The sequence below is a fragment of the Cyprinus carpio genome, chromosome B1, assembly GCF_018340385.1.
Source record: "Cyprinus carpio isolate SPL01 chromosome B1, ASM1834038v1, whole genome shotgun sequence".
NCBI lineage: Eukaryota > Metazoa > Chordata > Actinopteri > Cypriniformes > Cyprinidae > Cyprinus > Cyprinus carpio.
The window spans coordinates 13,203,036-13,220,489 of record NC_056597.1 but is presented as its reverse complement, the minus strand read 5'-3'; the positions used below and the strand labels follow the sequence as shown (position 1 = coordinate 13,220,489).

Sequence of the window (17,454 nt, the reverse complement as noted above, 5' to 3'; positions counted from 1 at the left end):
CAGCAGAGGTTTGTCTGCCCTCAGATGGTCCATGTGTTGAGGGCTGCTTTGCAGGTGAGTGTCAGCCATTGCACTTCATTCCCGCAGTATGCAATTACAGCCATAATTTATGGTTTATGAATCTCTGACCCCTAATACGTCTACTACACAGTCTTTAGAGCTCCTGTTTTACAGTAATTTGTACATTTTTACTGGTTGCATTTCACTCACCTAAAGCACTTTATCCAGATCCCAATAATGTGAAGTCCTGAGAGAAGGCTAATGAGCTGGATAAAGGTAATATATAAAACTAATAAATCATCATTCTTTTTGTCTGACACATGTACAGTCTTAATAGAAATCACAGAGGAATAAAGCTTTGAACAGTCATTTACTTGTTATGGTGAGGTTTTAAAATGCCTTTCAAATCGATGGGCTTTAGAAGAAAAAACTGTGAAAACTTGGTGATATCTGATTGTTGCTTTCTGTGGATTTATGCACAGGTTCAACTTGTGTGAACTGCTATAAACAAACTTGTTTTGCAGTGACTCAGGATGAATACTTGCGGCCATCAGCTGCATTGCTGCTTGACTCATTTCTGTATCACCGGATCCATCTATATGAGTCAACATTGCATTTAATTGTGCACTTTATCTTTTTCTTTGCATTCATTTATTACTGATGTACAGCTATGATGACACTTTCGTTTACATCTCACACGTAACGCTCTTATGCACTGTGAATAAATGACTTGGTTTAAAAACATAGAGAAGAAACTATGCACTTGATAATTTATAATACTTTTTGTGTTTAAAGCTAACTTGTGTAAGTTCACAGAGGTCTTGGTTGGGTTCTTCCTAGAGGAGAGTGTGTTCAGCTGAAGAGTTTGTAGTGTTTTCTGCTGTGTGTGATCAGGTTGGAGCTCTGACTGAAGGCTTTACCACACACTTTACACACATGCGGCTTTTCTCCTGAACAAATCACAAAATAAACCTTGTCAAATGAGGAGCAATCAAAACACATGTACTCAATATATGGTAAGTGAAATGCAGTATACTTTACTGTTATTTTGTAAGGTTCTGATAATAAACAATTTTTATTTTTCCCATTTCATCTATCCTAATGATTCCATCCTTTTCAAAGTTTCAAATCTCTGTGAGTCTCACCGGTGTGTATGAAGGTGTGTTTCTTCATGTCGGATTTCTGGTGGAATCTCTTGCCACAGTATTGGCAGGGATATGGCCGCGTGTCCGAGTGGATCAGGAGGTGAGTGGACAGAGTGGATGAGCGTTTGAATACCTTCCCACATTCCTTGCACTCAAATGTTCGTTCCTGAAATTCAAAATGAACAAATGCAATGACAATTTAAAAATAACTTTATAGTTTATCAAAAATCAGTGTACAATTTTTTTTTTTACAAGAAAGATATTATACAGTGTATGTATATATATATATACTGTATAATATTTCACTTAGAAAACTGACATTTTTGCATATTCATATACATATTTAGTCATAAAAATAATTGCTTAAAAAAAGGCAAAAATGCCTACTAAACTACATAAGAGAAACAAAGTTGGAATTGGTAAAGATAAAGGCATGCTCTAGGACAACATGCAAAAAAACCCAAACAAACAAACAAACAACAACAAAAAAAAAAACTACACTGGGTGACCACAACTACTCACTAAGGCTGCAATTACACTAGTCAGCATCAGAGGGAGACATAACAACCTTTCATCGTGAATTCACAAAAAAAAAGAAAAAAAAAAAGAAAAAAAAAAGCCCCAAAGCTAAAGAAAAAAAAATCAAAAAGCAAAACTAATGGTTCTACTTTACCCTGCATGGCACCAAGGGGTCTCTGCTGTCACGGAATACCAGAGACCGTCCATGATGACTACCATGCAATTTGTACACGTGAGACTCCAGACGGGCGAGAGAGGAGAAAACCTAATGGAAAAAAATCAAACCAGAATTGTTTAAAGAACGACTCAGGAAGTGAAAAGTTTCCCCCCTGTCACAGAAAGGCTTGAGGCCAAAGTAAAGTGAAATATTATTAAAGTGCTACTCAAGGAAACTGTTTTATCTTCTATTTCTTGGTGAGCAAGATTTATGGACTGGAGGAGCTGGTCAAACGAGTGGATTTGTATTTTAAACAAATCTTCCAAAAATGGCCTGAAGACAGTTTGTTTCATTGTTTTAGTGTTATATAAGAATGTAACTATTTTTTTCTCTTTTTTTGGACACAAAATGGCATACCTTGCCACATAAGCTGCAATGTTTTGGGCCCGAATCCCTCCGAGGACTCATCAGAGAACAGTCCACTGAACTGTCTCTGCTGTTGAGCTCTTGTATGTCTGTTATGCCTCTAGAGTTGACTGGTAACCAGTGCACTGGAGATGGAGGAGGGCCATACCGGAAACCTGCTGGATCTGCAGAAACCCAATGAAGAAGGAGTGTTAAACACATGAAGTTTTTTTTGCCCATGGCTATACAAAAAATAAAAAGGAATCCCCATAACTTCCTCATGTATTAAAAATGAATTTTGTTGATTAACGTACCTGTTTTCCAGTCATTTTCATGACTATTGTGTGTGCTGTTTTGCTGTATGATAGGAGAATATGGTTGTATCTCTTGGCCTGATTCCTCTGGCAGTGTAGCCACTTTTATGGGGACAGACCAGCCCACCAGGCCTAGATAGGGCACGTCAGCGATGGGAAGAGAGGAACGAAAGCCTCCCTTCCTGCTCTTTTTCACCAGAAATGAACGAGGCATAATGAACAGAGAGCTAGCAACAGAGAAGATTGTCCTGCAGGACTAAAAATGGAGAGAGACAAAAATATATGACAACCATATATACAGGGACATGATGCACATTAAATCTCAGCATAATATATGTATTGATTTAAATGAGGAATAAATGTTGTGCACTAGTAACTAATTTTGATCTATGCTTATAATGAAAAATCATTAATAAATGGTTTTATTTATTTATTTATTTTTGTCAGGGGAAGCACAGATTCTCTTAAGAGTCTAGACCATAGAAGGTGCTATAGAAATTTCTATATTCATATTTAAATATAGCTCATCTCCACTGAAACTCAAAGTAATATCTAATTAATTTCATAAAGTGATTGTAAATAATGGGGATTCAATTTTTTAACAGGAATACGCTGTCATGAAGTTGCTCTGATTATCATCTGAGAATCTCTGACTTGCAAGATGAGAACACATTTCTGTTTAAAATTAAATATTTAACAGCGTAATAAGAAAAAAATATCAAACGTCCGTGTAACATACAATGTATTGCTTATAAGAGTTCATTAAATGCTCAATGTACGTAAACATACGTAAACCGTCATAATTGTTGTAGTAAATCTTTTAGGTCTTGGTCGTGTTGATTATCCATTTAATCATTAAATATTAATATATGAAATTCAAAATATTAACTCACAGACAGAGAAACTTTGTGTACTGGGGCAAACACAGACTACAGATCTTAAAACAAATATTGAATTTTTAAAGTTAAAATAAAAATGCAAATCTAGCCATTCTTCAATGAATAATCGTGTTTTTAAATTTTTTTGTCTATTTTGTTTTACCACCAAAAAAAAAAAAAAAAAAATCTTACAGTGTTGAAAAGAGTATCTAATCTACATAATCATACATATCACAGATGTATTAAATGTACAATTCTGGTATTGCAAGTACAAATGGGAGGAAAAAACTAAACAAAATAATTTCTTTACAATTTGGTGTGATTACTTTAAATGATTAAACTTAAATTTAAACTTTTCCAGAGCCTTTGTGATCTTATTGATAGTAAGCAAGTGAATGTACTGTAGAAAGAAGCTCTCAAGGATGGAGACTTTGATATTACATAATGTTTTAAAATGCTTCATAAATATCTAACGGTGTGCAGGGACACAGAAACTCATCAAAATGTGTATTGTAATCCCTTCCTTCCAGGACACAGCTTCAAAGATACATACTTACATATTTTATAATTTAAAGTTTAGGTATTGGTATGAGCACATGTGGTTTTAGGTGTATTAAGTGAAAATGTCGTGGTAAAACCTAAACCTATTTTAAAAACTAATGACAGTAAACTTATTTGTGTTAGTTCACTGTCATTAGCGCCATTATCTTCAAAATAAACTGTACAGGACTTACCAGTAAATGCGTCCAGAGCCAACCGAGGTGTTGCTATAATAAAATTAACATTAAATGTAATACTTCTTCTTACTTTTATTATCTGACTGTATTTATTGCAGACAGATTAGGCCGTGCTACAGTGTCGTGTCTCGCTCCGTCACTAGCAGTAATAAATCACTGAGGACAGGTGCGCGCTCCTTAAAGCGCAGCAAAACTGAAACCTCGGTAACGCGCGCTCACAAAACCGGCCGACCACAGACGCGTCAGTTTCCGCCGCGCGCTCTGCCTCGCGCTGTTACAAACCAGACTTACACTAACCCTAACTGCTGCTGCAGTGCGCAGGAAAACTACCAGCAAAATAAATCAGGGTGCTCTCATCGAAAACACAGCCTTTTCTGTTGGACACACATATCTTAAGAAGTCCTACCTATTTTGTTTAACCGTGGATGTGACTAATAAAAAGCACTGTGGTGATTTTATGTTCTCATTGCAAAAATGGCTGTAGTAGTCATTCATTGCAAAATGTAAACCATAGGTAGGCCGAGGAGTGTGATATGGCGTGATTATGACGCATCATTTGAACTCAGATTTTCTATTGTCCCTGAAGGTATCAAACACTCACAGACCCCATGCAGACAGATGAGGAAGAGAGGAAGAAAGGGAAAAGTGATGAGGGTGTAGAAAGCCTGATGAACCCTGGGGAGTGTGGTTGTGTGAGGTGCAACAAGACTTAGCTCTTTTGCCCATGCCTTAAAACCATATAAATAACTGACATTAAGTCCTCACATTTAGGCCAACCAGCGTGACATTTGCGCTGTAGGGATGACAAATAGGAAGAAACTCTGTTTGGTTTGTCTAAAGCTGCAGTTTGCAGGTTTATTGGTTTAGCAAGAAATGGATATAAAATGGCACAAAGTGTATGTTTTTAAAAGCAGCTTTTTCCACATCGAGGAATTTGAAATGTTTTAAATGATGTACACAGATGAGATGAGGGCTTAAGTGGCCTTAATAAAGTGATAGTTCAAACAAAAGTGAAAAGTTTGCCATTATGTACATATAAAGTTGAGCAGAACCTGTATGAGCTTTTTTCTTCTTCTCTTGAACAAATATTTTGAAGAATGTGGGTAACCAAACAGTTGCTGGTCCCCACTGACTTCCATAGTATGCAAAATACAGAAGTCAGTGGGTTCCCAGCAAGTGTTTGGTTGCTCACTCACAACAAAATAAAAAAAAAAAAAGAAAAAAAAAAGAAAGAAATTCATACAGGTTTAGATGTTCATTTTTGCATTCATTTTGGGTGAAAGTAAGAAGACTATCACTTTAAATTTGTTTTATTCAATATGAAACAAGATAAAAAGCATAACTAGATTTCTAACCCAAAACAATTATTTTTGCATGATGCTACATGCATTTAGAGCTTGGAAGGGTCAGTTTAATCAAAATGAACATTCTGTCACCATTCCGTCCTGATGCAAGGTGAATATTTCCTACCATAAAAAAACAAAACACAAAATATTAAAGAACTGATGTCATAATGCAAAATAATACATACACATGACACCAAAATTTGAACTTCGCAAATGTATAGCATAAATGTTTATTTTTTTTAAATACATTTTATCATCAAATACAGAACACTGGATCATCATTTGATAACATTGCCATTTATATAATCTTTAGTACTGTCATTCTTAATAACACATCAGTAAACTGTAGGAGAGAGAGGATGGATCTGCCGGGTGTCATGGGGAGACTAACTGGACATGTTACGTACTGGTGAACGGAGGTAAGGCAGGCTGTTGGAGCACTATAGAGGAGGTGATGTCTCATCAGCCTCTGCGTTATGACCTCATGCCCTCACTGGCCATTTATTTAATATGGCCACACCTGAAAGCATAATGTGGAGTGTATGAAATATTGACCTCTGCTTTTGGGGTTGCTGTTTTGATACACACGGTGTTTGAGATAGCAGTCATATGAATGAAAACACTGAATACAATACATACAGTAAGAACATTTTCTGTATGATTGTAACACTTGAAAGACGTGTGCTATATACAAATATTATTTTCCCAATTTATCGCCACATTTACTTAAGAAAATGGAAGACCAAAAAAAAAAAAAAAAAAAAAAAAAAACGGAGGCATTAAAAAATTACTAAAAAAAAAACCAAAAATAAAGTGTTCTTTTTGAACAGTGATTTTCATCAAGCTTGTGCATAGAAGTGTAATTTATGCATTTTGTTGTAGTTAGGGTTGTCTACTGTAACTACAACATAGCTTTCATGGAACCATTCGGGGTTTCATTATGATCATTGCTTACATCGGCAACCTTTCAAGCAACAACAAGAACAAAAAAGAAAAAGAAGAAAAAAGAGTGAGATAAAAACTGCCATGAAAGAATGTTACCAAAGAAAAAAAAAACTAATAACAGTACATAAAAGTATTCAGCTTCAACTGAAAATGTGATATAGTGTTTCTGAGACGTGACGGACTACATGCAGGGAAAACTGACTCATTATACCACAAAGTACTGATATTATTAATCACTGTAACATTTTTCATTCATCTTTTTTCTTCTTCCACTGATTAGAACATAATTCAGCCATTCTGAAGGCGATTGAAATTAGAGCTCAATGTGAGACAGAAATATTCTGACCATATTAGCCACTTATTGACAATCTAAAAAATGGTACGTTCCTGGTCAGGTAACAATAAACAAGCTTGGAAATGCCTTCCCAGTAAGACTGACTTCTTGTTTTAAACAAAATCTCTAAACGTCAACTCTCAGTCCAAGTTCATTTCAAAACAGCCATTTCTGATTTCCTATTAGCAAATATTCTTCAGAAGCTAAAACTCGCACCACAAAACCGTTGTGTTTTGTAATCAAGTTATGAAGAAAGTTTCCTTTGACTATTTGAAATCCAACAGTTCCAAACCAGAACAAATGTTGGTACATTACTGCTTGATAAAGTCTTTCAGCTTCTGGGACCCTCCGAGGTTTCCCTTTTAAAGACCAGCAAGAAATGAAACGTGCAAAGCAACTTCCTTTAGTTGCTGCTTTTCTTGTAAAGAACAGTTTATAAATGGTAGATGGTTTTGTGGATGGTTTTAAATGTTACAGAGGTCACTGGGGAACAGGAAGGATGCTCTAAATCAGAGTAAAGGCCTAGTAGAGATGAAGCTAGAGGTTTAGTTTTCATTTGTAGTGCAATATGAAACAACATTAAAATCCTAAAAGTCTATATGCATAAAATATCATGAGTTCAATTCACAGTTATTTTTCATTCTATGTCAATTTTTCTTTTTAAAAAATATATTTTTAATCAATGATAAGGGTATTACAGGTTTGATCAAGGGAAAAATAGCAACTCTACAACAAGCGATTCCACACAACCATTTTTGCATTAGACAAAAAACAAAACAAAAACAATTTTTAGTCAATAAAACACTGTGGTATGTTAAAACAGCAACCCCAGGCTACCTTGAGAACTTACAACCACTCAAAAGGAGATATGCTTAAATGGTTTTCATGTCACATTCAGCACATACTGTAAATACTTCACCCCAAGTATTCTCCCCAAAACTCCAATGTCTTGTAATGCATCATACTGTCAGAGATATGACTGAGAGCAGCGTCTCACTGGTTTTTGTCAAAAGGGTGCAAATGTCGGAAATGTTTCGCTCTCCGAAAGTCATGTAAACATGTAGAATGTCTGATAAATGCAATGACCGATGAGCTTTAGCAAAATGAGGCAGTGGTGGGGAAAGGCTGATGTACCATGTGTGGTCAGACAAACACAGCATCGCAGACAGTACTGAGTTAGATGGAAGTCTTCAAGACAGGTTACGAAATTGTGGGTAAAAAAAATTGAAGTGACCAAACTCGATTAAAAGGAAGAAAACTGTTACAAGCATGAAATATTTGTATAATATAATGTATATATACAAAATCTCGCAACAGTTTATGAATTAACTGTAATTTAATTACGTTTGTTTGTAAACCTTAGTTCAGTCAAATGCGAACAAGCTTTAGCTCTACAAATGAAGAATTTCTTTAACAACCAAATGCCACAGTCTTCAGAAATGCTTCAGGAAGTTGCTTTAGAATCAGCACAAACCCATACAAATCAGGATCAATGCTTAAGGTGGTTAACAGTTTGAAATGTGGGTCACACTTTATATCAGGTGGCCTTAACTACTATGTACTTACTATGTACTATGTTCTTTATGTATTGCAAAACACTTTTGCTGCTATTAAGGTGGGATACAGGTAAGGTTAGGGACAGGTTTGGTGGTAAAGGTAGGTTTAAGGGTGGGTTAAGGTGTAAGGGACTGGTCAACAGTGTAAATATAAATGTAATTACAGAAATCAATTACAGATGTAATTACATATAGGTATTTTTAAAAATATAAGTACAATGTAAAAACATGTATGTACACAATAAGTGCATTGTACCAAATTATTCATTTAAATGTAAGTACATAGTAGTTAAGTCCACCAAATATAAAGTGGGAGCGAAATGTGCAATGCAAATCAATATCGCATAGTTGCTTGACTGAGGGTATTTATGCAGTGTACAAATCCAGGCAACTCATTGCTGGTAAGCGCCAAGTCAATAATAACTTCACAGTTTTATCTTGGATTTTATAGATCTACCTTACATGGGAGTAAAAATTGATTAAAAAATAATAATAAAATAAATAACTAGATATGTCATAGCAGCAGTTGTTTTTCTGTCTGATCTACCTAATCTCTTTTCTGGAGACCCTGTAGTTTTTCAGGATTGGCACAGAAGAATAGTATAAATGAAATAGTTTGGCCTCTGTATGCATGAAGTACATTAACATTATTTAAAAAAAAAAACATAAATAACATAAAAAAAACATTTGGCAATGTTGACACTAGTTCTTTAGCAATGGATTTTTCTCCATCCAAAATTTTGATCAGCTTTCTTTGTTTTGTATAAAACACACACAAATACATGGATGAGCTACGGTAATATTCATCTATGTATGTAACTATTAACATCCTATTACGTTAATAATAAGACTTTGTTCATTCTTATTTTCTTTCCCTCAGCCTTCACATCTCACTATTAAAGTGATTGTAGTGTCTCTTGGGTTTGATATAAACATAAAAGGTGCACATCCACTGGAACAAGGACACATCCTCCACAGGAACAAGACATCCAGGTTGAGAAAAGCACCAAATCTGCTGCTTTCCTCTAAAGAAACTGTAGAGATGGCCCCTACGTTTGACGCCAATTGAGTGTGACAAAGACAATCCAATGATTTCCAAAGCCAAAGATTTGATAGGATGCTGCAGACTATTAGTGTACCTGAAGGTGTGTATCCTGCTTGCTTATTCTCTCCTCTGTCACCTCAATTCTAGCCAGATGGATGTTGTATTGGTGAAGATGGTATGCTCACAGGGATTGAGTGAGTGTCTGGATAAATTAGAGGTAGTTTCAAGGCCACACTGTTTTCTGAAAGAAGAAAATGGCAAAAATGACCAAACTTTCTGGCATTCTGAGAAGAGGAAAGTTTGACTTCTCTGTGTATGTGTTTTGTAACACAGAACTCCAAATTCAGTCCTGGGAAGAAATACAATACGTTTAAGAACTGTGCAACAGACACACTGACAAAAAGACAAAGAGAGAGTATAAGAGAGAGAGAGAGAGAGAGAGAGAGACATAGAGGCTGTGTCCGAATTTGAAAGCAGCTGCCAGGTACACCAAACGTCACAATGATCTAGAACATAAATCATAAATCAAATATTTAGTGCCTACAACGTCATCTCTGTGTAGAACGTAAACTTAAGTTTGAAAAAACAGAAAACAGCCATTTGTATGGGGGAAAGAAAGCTTGTGATGATATTTCTTGTATTTCAAATCTCTTCATCAGATGTAATTCTAACACCAAAACCCAAACTTAAGATTATAATAAAATTCAAACAGATGGAAGGCAAATGCTGGATTTGGATGTGCCTTAGCAAAGGGGCCTTTTTCAAGTTTCGGACACAGCTCGAGTGATTCGATCCATTGAGGGCGAAAGCATACTATGAGAGTGTCACGCTATGCATCGGTTTCCTGCCCTACCTCTGACAGCTTCTGGGTGAATGTACATAATCTCTCGCTCTCGCTATATATGTGTGCATTTTGTGCAGTCTATTCCTAAAGGGATTCCATCTGTCCCCGTCTCACCCCTTTTTTCAAGCAATCTCAGTTCTCGAGTCCTTCGGTGCACACCATGCCCGGGTGTAGTAAAGCTGCTGCTGTTAGGCAGAGGGTCTTGGCAGGGCTGTTTGAATGGGGTTCCTTTCCTCGCCCTCGCCGTCGCTGTCTGTGCTGCCTTGACTGTCCAGATGAGGTGAAGAGTGGTGCGTGTACAGGGAGCTCACAGGCAGGCTCTGAAGAGGGTCCTCATCCGAACTAAGGTAATCACCTTCTGCAGACGCTGGGCTTTCCAAACATAGGTCCTGATAAACGCCACCACTGGTATTCTGGAACTTGGAGGGCTGTCCACGCAGCTGCCTGATCTAAAATGTTTAAGAGAAGGGAGTTGACTCTGGCAAACATTCTTACAAATACACAGCTCTGCAGAAAAGACCATTTGACTAATGCTGGATCAATGCCTGCCTAGTAGAAGGACCAGCGTATGCAAAATGTAGTTAGTGCAACTGATTGACCAAGTCAGTCAAAAATGCATTGCAATTCTTTTTTATGCAACAGTCTACAAAAAGGATGGTTCACCCAAAAATGAAAATTTTCTTTTTGCCCTGAGGCCATCCAATATACAGGTGGCTTTTTTCTTTAGTAGAACAGTTAAGAAAATTTTGTGCTGAAACTGCTCCTTGGTGATTCATAAAATGCAAGTCAGCAGCTGAATGTCTTTGAGTATAAAAAAAAGCATTTCAGGCAACACAAAATTAATACCCGTGGCTCCTGACAACAATTAATTTTGAATCAGAGTGACCGTCTGAAAGTAAGTTTTGATTGTAGATCTGTGCTGCTCAAACTGTGAACTGTTTTAAGATGGTTCAGTTTGATTTGGTGAACTTTTTCAAAAAAAAAAAAAAAAAAAAAGTTTAAAAGAATGATTCATTTGTGAACCGGACATCACTCCAGACTGTTTGCCTGAGGCCATGCATTACAGGTAGTTATTGTAAATAATTTTCAGTTTCTTGCACAGACTGATCATTTCGCTTCATAAGACCTCAATATATCTGCAGGAGCCACAAGTATTCATTTTGCATCCCTGATATACTTTTTTTTTATTCTCAAATACATGCAGCTGTTGATTTGAATTTATGAATCACCAATGGCCACAGTTTTACCTAAAAATCTTCTCCAACTGTTTTACTACAGAAAAAAGTCACCTACATCTTGGATGGTCTGAGGGTAGAGGCGTAATGCCCATTCAGACAAACGTAGTTAAAATCTGCGTTCGCTGGCTGGCGCTGAGCCAGAGACAAGGGACACCTTTTTACAGCGATTTGCATTATAACCAATCACACATGATTCTGTTGCACTTATGAATACAATGAATAGTCAGAGACGTTTTCAAATGAGACATCACTGAAAACTCCGGTGTTTTGTGCTCTGAGGAATTCTCTCATCAGAAACAAAATGCATGTGCGAACAATGTAAGATATTCATTTCACAGTGTAAACAGCTTCAGTGACTATAATGGGAGTTATTGAGAGTGCTTGAACTCTGTCCAGACTGGAAGTCAATTAAAAACGTTCTTTGATAATGTAAATGTTCTTTGCTCTCTTTCTGTACAACGAAAGTTTTAAAATTAGTAACTTGCAATGTTTTTATTAAATTGACGAAATACAAAGTCAGTTGTATTAAAAATATTTTATGGCAAGACACCCATATCTGGTACTTAAGTAAAAAGACAGGTTTTTATGCGTAGTCAATAGATTACACTTTTAGGCTACTTTGCCCATCGCCCATTATAGATCAACTAACATAATCTATAAAGGTGCAAAATGCATTTACTTACACATATTTGATAATCGAGACATTGGTTAACATGTTTAGGAATATTTTGAATAAAAATAAAAATAAATAAAACATAAGCCTATATCAGTTACAGTGCTATCGTGGTCGCTGTGTCACATGACAACCATGACGACCCCCCCCCCCCTTCATTCGTGAACTATCCCTTTAGTAAAAACTAACAAAATTAACTCATTGACTCATTTTTGAGTTTGTTATTTATTTTCTGTAAGGCTGGAATTCAATTCAAAAAAGAATAAAAAAGGACCTCTGAAACTGATTCCATCAAAAAAGCTGATATTATTTTCTGCATTGATTCAACACGAAATGACTGCAGTCGTTTTTAACGTGTCATTCAGGGGAAGTCGTGGCCAAATGGTTAGAGAGTTTGACTCCTAACCCTAAGGTTGTGGGTTCGAGTCTCCCCCAACTGCTCCCCGGGTGCCGCAGCATAAATGGCTGCCCACTGCTCCAGGTGTGTGTTCACGGTGTGTGTGTGTGTGTTCACTGCTGTGTTTGTGCACTTTGGATGGGTTAAATGCAGAGCACGAATTCTGAGTATGTGTCACCATACTTGGCTGTATGTCGCGTCACTTGTATGACAACAATAAAAAACCAACAAGTGAATGAAATAATACTAATAATTAACTACCCATAAAATAAATAAATTAAAAGAATAATTACCCTCCTTTTCATAAGTGAATGAGTTTTTTGGTCACTCTTTCATTCTGTCATCCTGCATGTTGAATAACATACAACATCCTGGATAAGTTTTTTACAATGAAGTTTTAAAAATAAAATAAAATAAAGACATAGATGCACAAACACAGATTTGTTCTAGATGTCTGAAAATTATAAAAAGAATAAACTTGTCTTATAAACATCATTATTTAGCTTAAAAGGTAAACTGGCTTGTTGTCCAACAAGTGGTAAGGTTTTGAGCATCACTCTGGACTACATGAAGAGATAACAGATGCTGACAATAATAACTGAATACTAAGGAAGTTTAAAAGGAAGTAAGCCTTCATATCATGTATCGTCACCACAAGATAAGATAAACATGTTCTTCTGATCTATTAAAAAATAAAAAAGATTAGAAAAAGAACTGAAAACAACATTAAGGTATTCCAGAACCAAGAACAGCACTAAATTTCTAAGCATCACATTCCTTTAGTTTTCTGTAGAATATAAACACTAACATTAAAGGCACTAGTCATACATTTAACCACTTAACCATCCTTTTTTTTCACTTGAATTGTCACAGTAATTCCACTAACACTGCCTTCAACAAGTTGGTACGTTTACATAGCAACAAGTGGTGATTATTAAAATGCGCTGAGTGTAGAATTTAATCAACTGAATTTAGAAGAGTTTAGAGCAAAGTATAAAAATGCCACTGTGGGCGAGATCACTTTGTCAATCTTATTTCTGCGTGTTAAATACGCTGTGGTTTTGATTAATTGAGATTAAGAGGTGTGGTGTTTTTTAAAGATTTGTAGTAATATACTGAGACTTGGATGTTAAACAGATTACATGCATATTTGGGCTGCACACTAAAAAAAAAAATAGTACGAAAAAGTTTAATCCCAGAAATCAGATTTAATTAATTCACAAATTATCTGATAAAATATTGCAAACTGAAAACACAGTCATGTTAAAGTAAGAATGCAAAGATTTTAATGTCAAATGTAATTTAGTGATATCTTCAGAGACTATTTACAAGGCTGTTTTTGACATTTTAAATTTGTGGTATCATTGTATGTTCAAAACCATTTACATGTGCACTGGTGAATGTTGTAGTATGTTTTGCGACTGTGGATGTGTGTGAATCATGTAGACAGTGGATTTTTCTTGCGTGTGACACAGAAATGGACCACCAATTTTTTGCTTGCATCATTTCAGATCTTCCCTTCTGAGTCAGTGAGCATAAGTGAGTGTGTTTGCGTGTGTGTCCTAACATTAGTGAGAGCCTAAAACAGGTATTATGCTAAAATCTCAGATCTGAAACGTCATGGGTTTCCCAATAAGTGCTTTAGCAATTTGTGAGTGTGGGAGGGGCTGTGGTTAACCAATGGAAAAGCGTCCTGAGACAATCAATCTACACAAGCCCCACCTCTCACTTCCTCTGTCTGGTTGATCTCGTTTCAGCCAAAACCACAGAGCAAAAAGTCAGGCACAGCACCTTCCGAATTAGGACATCACCGGAGATTTTTAAAAGTACTGTTAAAGAAACCCCCCCCCTAACCAATTTTAATGAAAGGCACATTCAGTGCTGAAATACTTGAAAACTACAAGATGTGCACAGTGCCCAAAGAATGTCCATTTACACATTTACAAAGATTCAATAAATAAACACCCCCCACAAAAAAAAAAATATATATATATATATATATATATATATACAGTATATTATAGCTACCAAAAGTTGTGTTTGTGTGTTGTCTGCCTCCATAATGTAACCATCTCTGAATGCTCTAATTTAGGGGATTGCAAATATTGAAAATAATGGGATAAATAGCAATTAATAAAAAAAAAAAAATAATAATAATAATAATAGCTTTAATAAAATCATTTTTAATTCGTTGACAGCACTAATACAACAACAATATATCACGGAAAATGACTGATATATCCCACCTCCACCAGTTTTTGGTAAATGAAAAATGAGCTAGTTAGTACATATACGATGACAAACATTAAAACAGAAATTTTCTCCATGTAAAATATTTGACTAAAGAAAATTATATTTAAAAAATCACTTATTTTGTACTATTGAAGTACAAAATAAATACAGAAAAAAAATTTCTACAATTCTCCATCATCTTGTGTTATATTAGATTAGGAGCCTTTTTTTTTTTGATCAAAAATTTTGCAAAGTCTTTGGCACTACCGAACATATGGCGACCTGATTTTTCGTGTGGTGAATATGAGCAACCCAAAATGCTGATGTAAAATCTGTCCTTTGAAAGTGCCCCACAATGCATCTCAAACTCAGTGATTACAGTAACCATGAAACTGGAGCACAATCACTTCACATTTGTATGTAAACACTGACACAAGCAAAGAAATCGAGCGAGCAGGAAACGTGAGTGGGTGATACAAAATCAAAACGAAAAGGGATGAAAACGAGAGACGAGAGTACAGAGTGCTACGTGAACAGAGAGGTTGAAAGGGAGGGAAATAAATACAAGAGAAAGAGAATGTCAACCCACTCTCACAAACCCCCTGTCACGAAAGGGTTTTTCTACAAATGAGCAAGATCATCACATAAAGGGCGTGAGATCCAAGCTGTGACTGGGTGCGTGGGTAAGCACCACCACACTATCAAACCATCAAAGCCTTCTGTGTGTGTGAGGGCATATGGGGGGAAGTGGGGAAAAAGATTTTCGAGTGGTTTTTATTGTGGTTAGGGAAGATCCCAAGTGCCAAGAAAAGCACTATAATACCACTTTAAAATGGAGTACACAGGTAAAAAAAGCGTACTAATAAGAATGATGACAAAGTGCAGATAAAAATAATAATATAAAAAAATATAAAAAAAACACACAAAAACTATGATAAATGCCATTTTAAGAAGAAGAGAAACCAGGTTTGTGTAGCAACTTGGGATCATGGGAAACTTTTTTTTGAAAACAGTGTGGGCTGCAAACGCTATGGATTTTTCTTCTGATCACAGATTGTGATGCAAGTGCTAAGCACTTGTGACAGATAGCACACTAGTGCAATGTATGTGTGTGTGTTTCTATGTGATAGCCTCACCTCGTTCGTGAGTTCCAGCGATCTGCTCTCTCAGCTGAGTTATATACTGTCTGGAGTCCCTGAGTGATTCAGCTGGCCTTGGATCAATCCCCTCCTCTTTCTGCAAGCAATACACACACACTCTTACACTTAATTACACTGATATAAAGGTTGACAGAAACTTCTAATGAAATGATATTTCTTTCTCACCTGTATTTTCTAGCTCAGCGTATCTTTTGTCGCCGCGAGTTCAGCCATAGCGCATGCTGTTCAGCTTCTCTTAGACGGACCGCGCCATCACCTCTTCTTTACTCTGAAAGAAGACGGCAAATTAGTAAAAACTTCTAAATTCTAATTCAATGCATCAATCTATAAATGCTAATTCAGCTGAAGTCTTACTATGTCTATTTTACTAGTGATGCACTGTTATAAATTCTGCGCAAATACTTGTAAGGTTATAATTCGGGATGCACCGATGTATCGGCCGCCGATATTTATCGGCCGATTTTTCAATTTACAACCATCAGCATAAAACACTTATTACAACTAACAGTAAACAAACATATACAGATCTCATGCCTTTTCGGGGGATGCTTAATAAACTGACGAACTTTAAATCTGAAGAACTGCGTGCTTTCATTACCCACATAGCTCCGTAGACTAGAAAACCCGTCAAAATAAGAGTCCCGCCTTAGTAAAGGAGATCTCATACATATTTAAACTTACAAAAAATATTAAAATGTATACAAAAACAAATGAGAAGATTAATCATTATAAAGTCTGTTTCAATAAAGAAGGATTAATATGTATTTAATTTATACAGTGAAGTGTTATTTTACATTTGTTTACTTTATTTCTGTACCTGAAAACTGTTAAACCTACCTAAAAAGCACTGTTTGATTAATATGTATCTTTGTTCTGTTGTATTTATGTAGGCCTGCTGAATGTTAAATGGATCCAATCCATGTTCATTAGAAATTATTTAAATGATGCAGCAATAAAACTGCTAGTATAATTTAATGCAGGTGTTTTTTTTTTAAACTTTGCTGATTTAAAAAATGATCAAAATACTATCTATTTTGATGCCAAAATTTCAAATAAGAGAGGAAGAGACAAATATCGGTATCGGTATCGGAATCGGCCAACAAGTGTTTGTTAAAATCGGTATCTGTATCAGCCTCCAAAAAATCCTATCGGTGCATCCCTAGTAATAATTAATTTCATGTCTGATGAAACGATAAAGTAACAGAAATCGAAATATACTATTTTGTCAAAAAAAAAAAAAAAAAAAAAAAAACCTATAAAAACTAAGATAAATTATTTTAAATGCTATAAATGAATTTATCACAGCAATAAAAAGTACAATGTGAAATTTAAATGTGATGTTTATTTTTTAATGGATGGGATTTTCTTATTAAATTATAAGTGTGTTTTTAGAGATTAGAGAAGACTTTAAAGACTACACTGAAAAAAATATTTGTGAAAGTTTATTTTAAAGTAGAGAAAATGAAATTGTATTTTCTTGTAAAGCTCACTGTAATTGTACAATCATTTTTATCTTATTTGCAACTTGA

General features: G+C 35.6%; 1 protein-coding gene across 1 annotated transcript; it reads right to left on the bottom strand.

The window, feature by feature from the left end:
* Positions 1-351: 351 nt before the first annotated feature.
* On the bottom strand, positions 352-4,561 carry LOC109050936 (zinc finger protein Gfi-1b-like). The gene is made up of 6 exons (XM_042716635.1): positions 4,153-4,561; positions 2,541-2,796; positions 2,239-2,411; positions 1,819-1,929; positions 1,146-1,311; positions 352-950 (listed from the first exon to the last, which is right to left on the bottom strand). The coding sequence occupies exons 2-6, from the start codon at positions 2,752-2,754 to the stop codon at positions 853-855; spliced, it is 762 nt and encodes a 253-aa protein (XP_042572569.1). The 5' UTR covers positions 2,755-2,796; positions 4,153-4,561; the 3' UTR covers positions 352-852.
* Between the last annotated feature and the right edge of the window lie 12,893 nt (positions 4,562-17,454).

Coding starts and splice junctions, on each gene's coding strand:
- LOC109050936 (XM_042716635.1), bottom strand. CDS start 2,754: ATGCCTCGTTCATTTCTGGTGAAAAAGAGCAGGAAGGGAGGCTTTCGT. Junction 1,930..2,238: donor ATTGCAGCTTATGTGGCAAG/GTATGCCATTTT, acceptor TTTTTCCATTAG/GTTTTCTCCTCTCTCGCCCG. Junction 1,312..1,818: donor ACCCCTTGGTGCCATGCAGG/GTAAAGTAGAAC, acceptor TTTGAATTTCAG/GAACGAACATTTGAGTGCAA.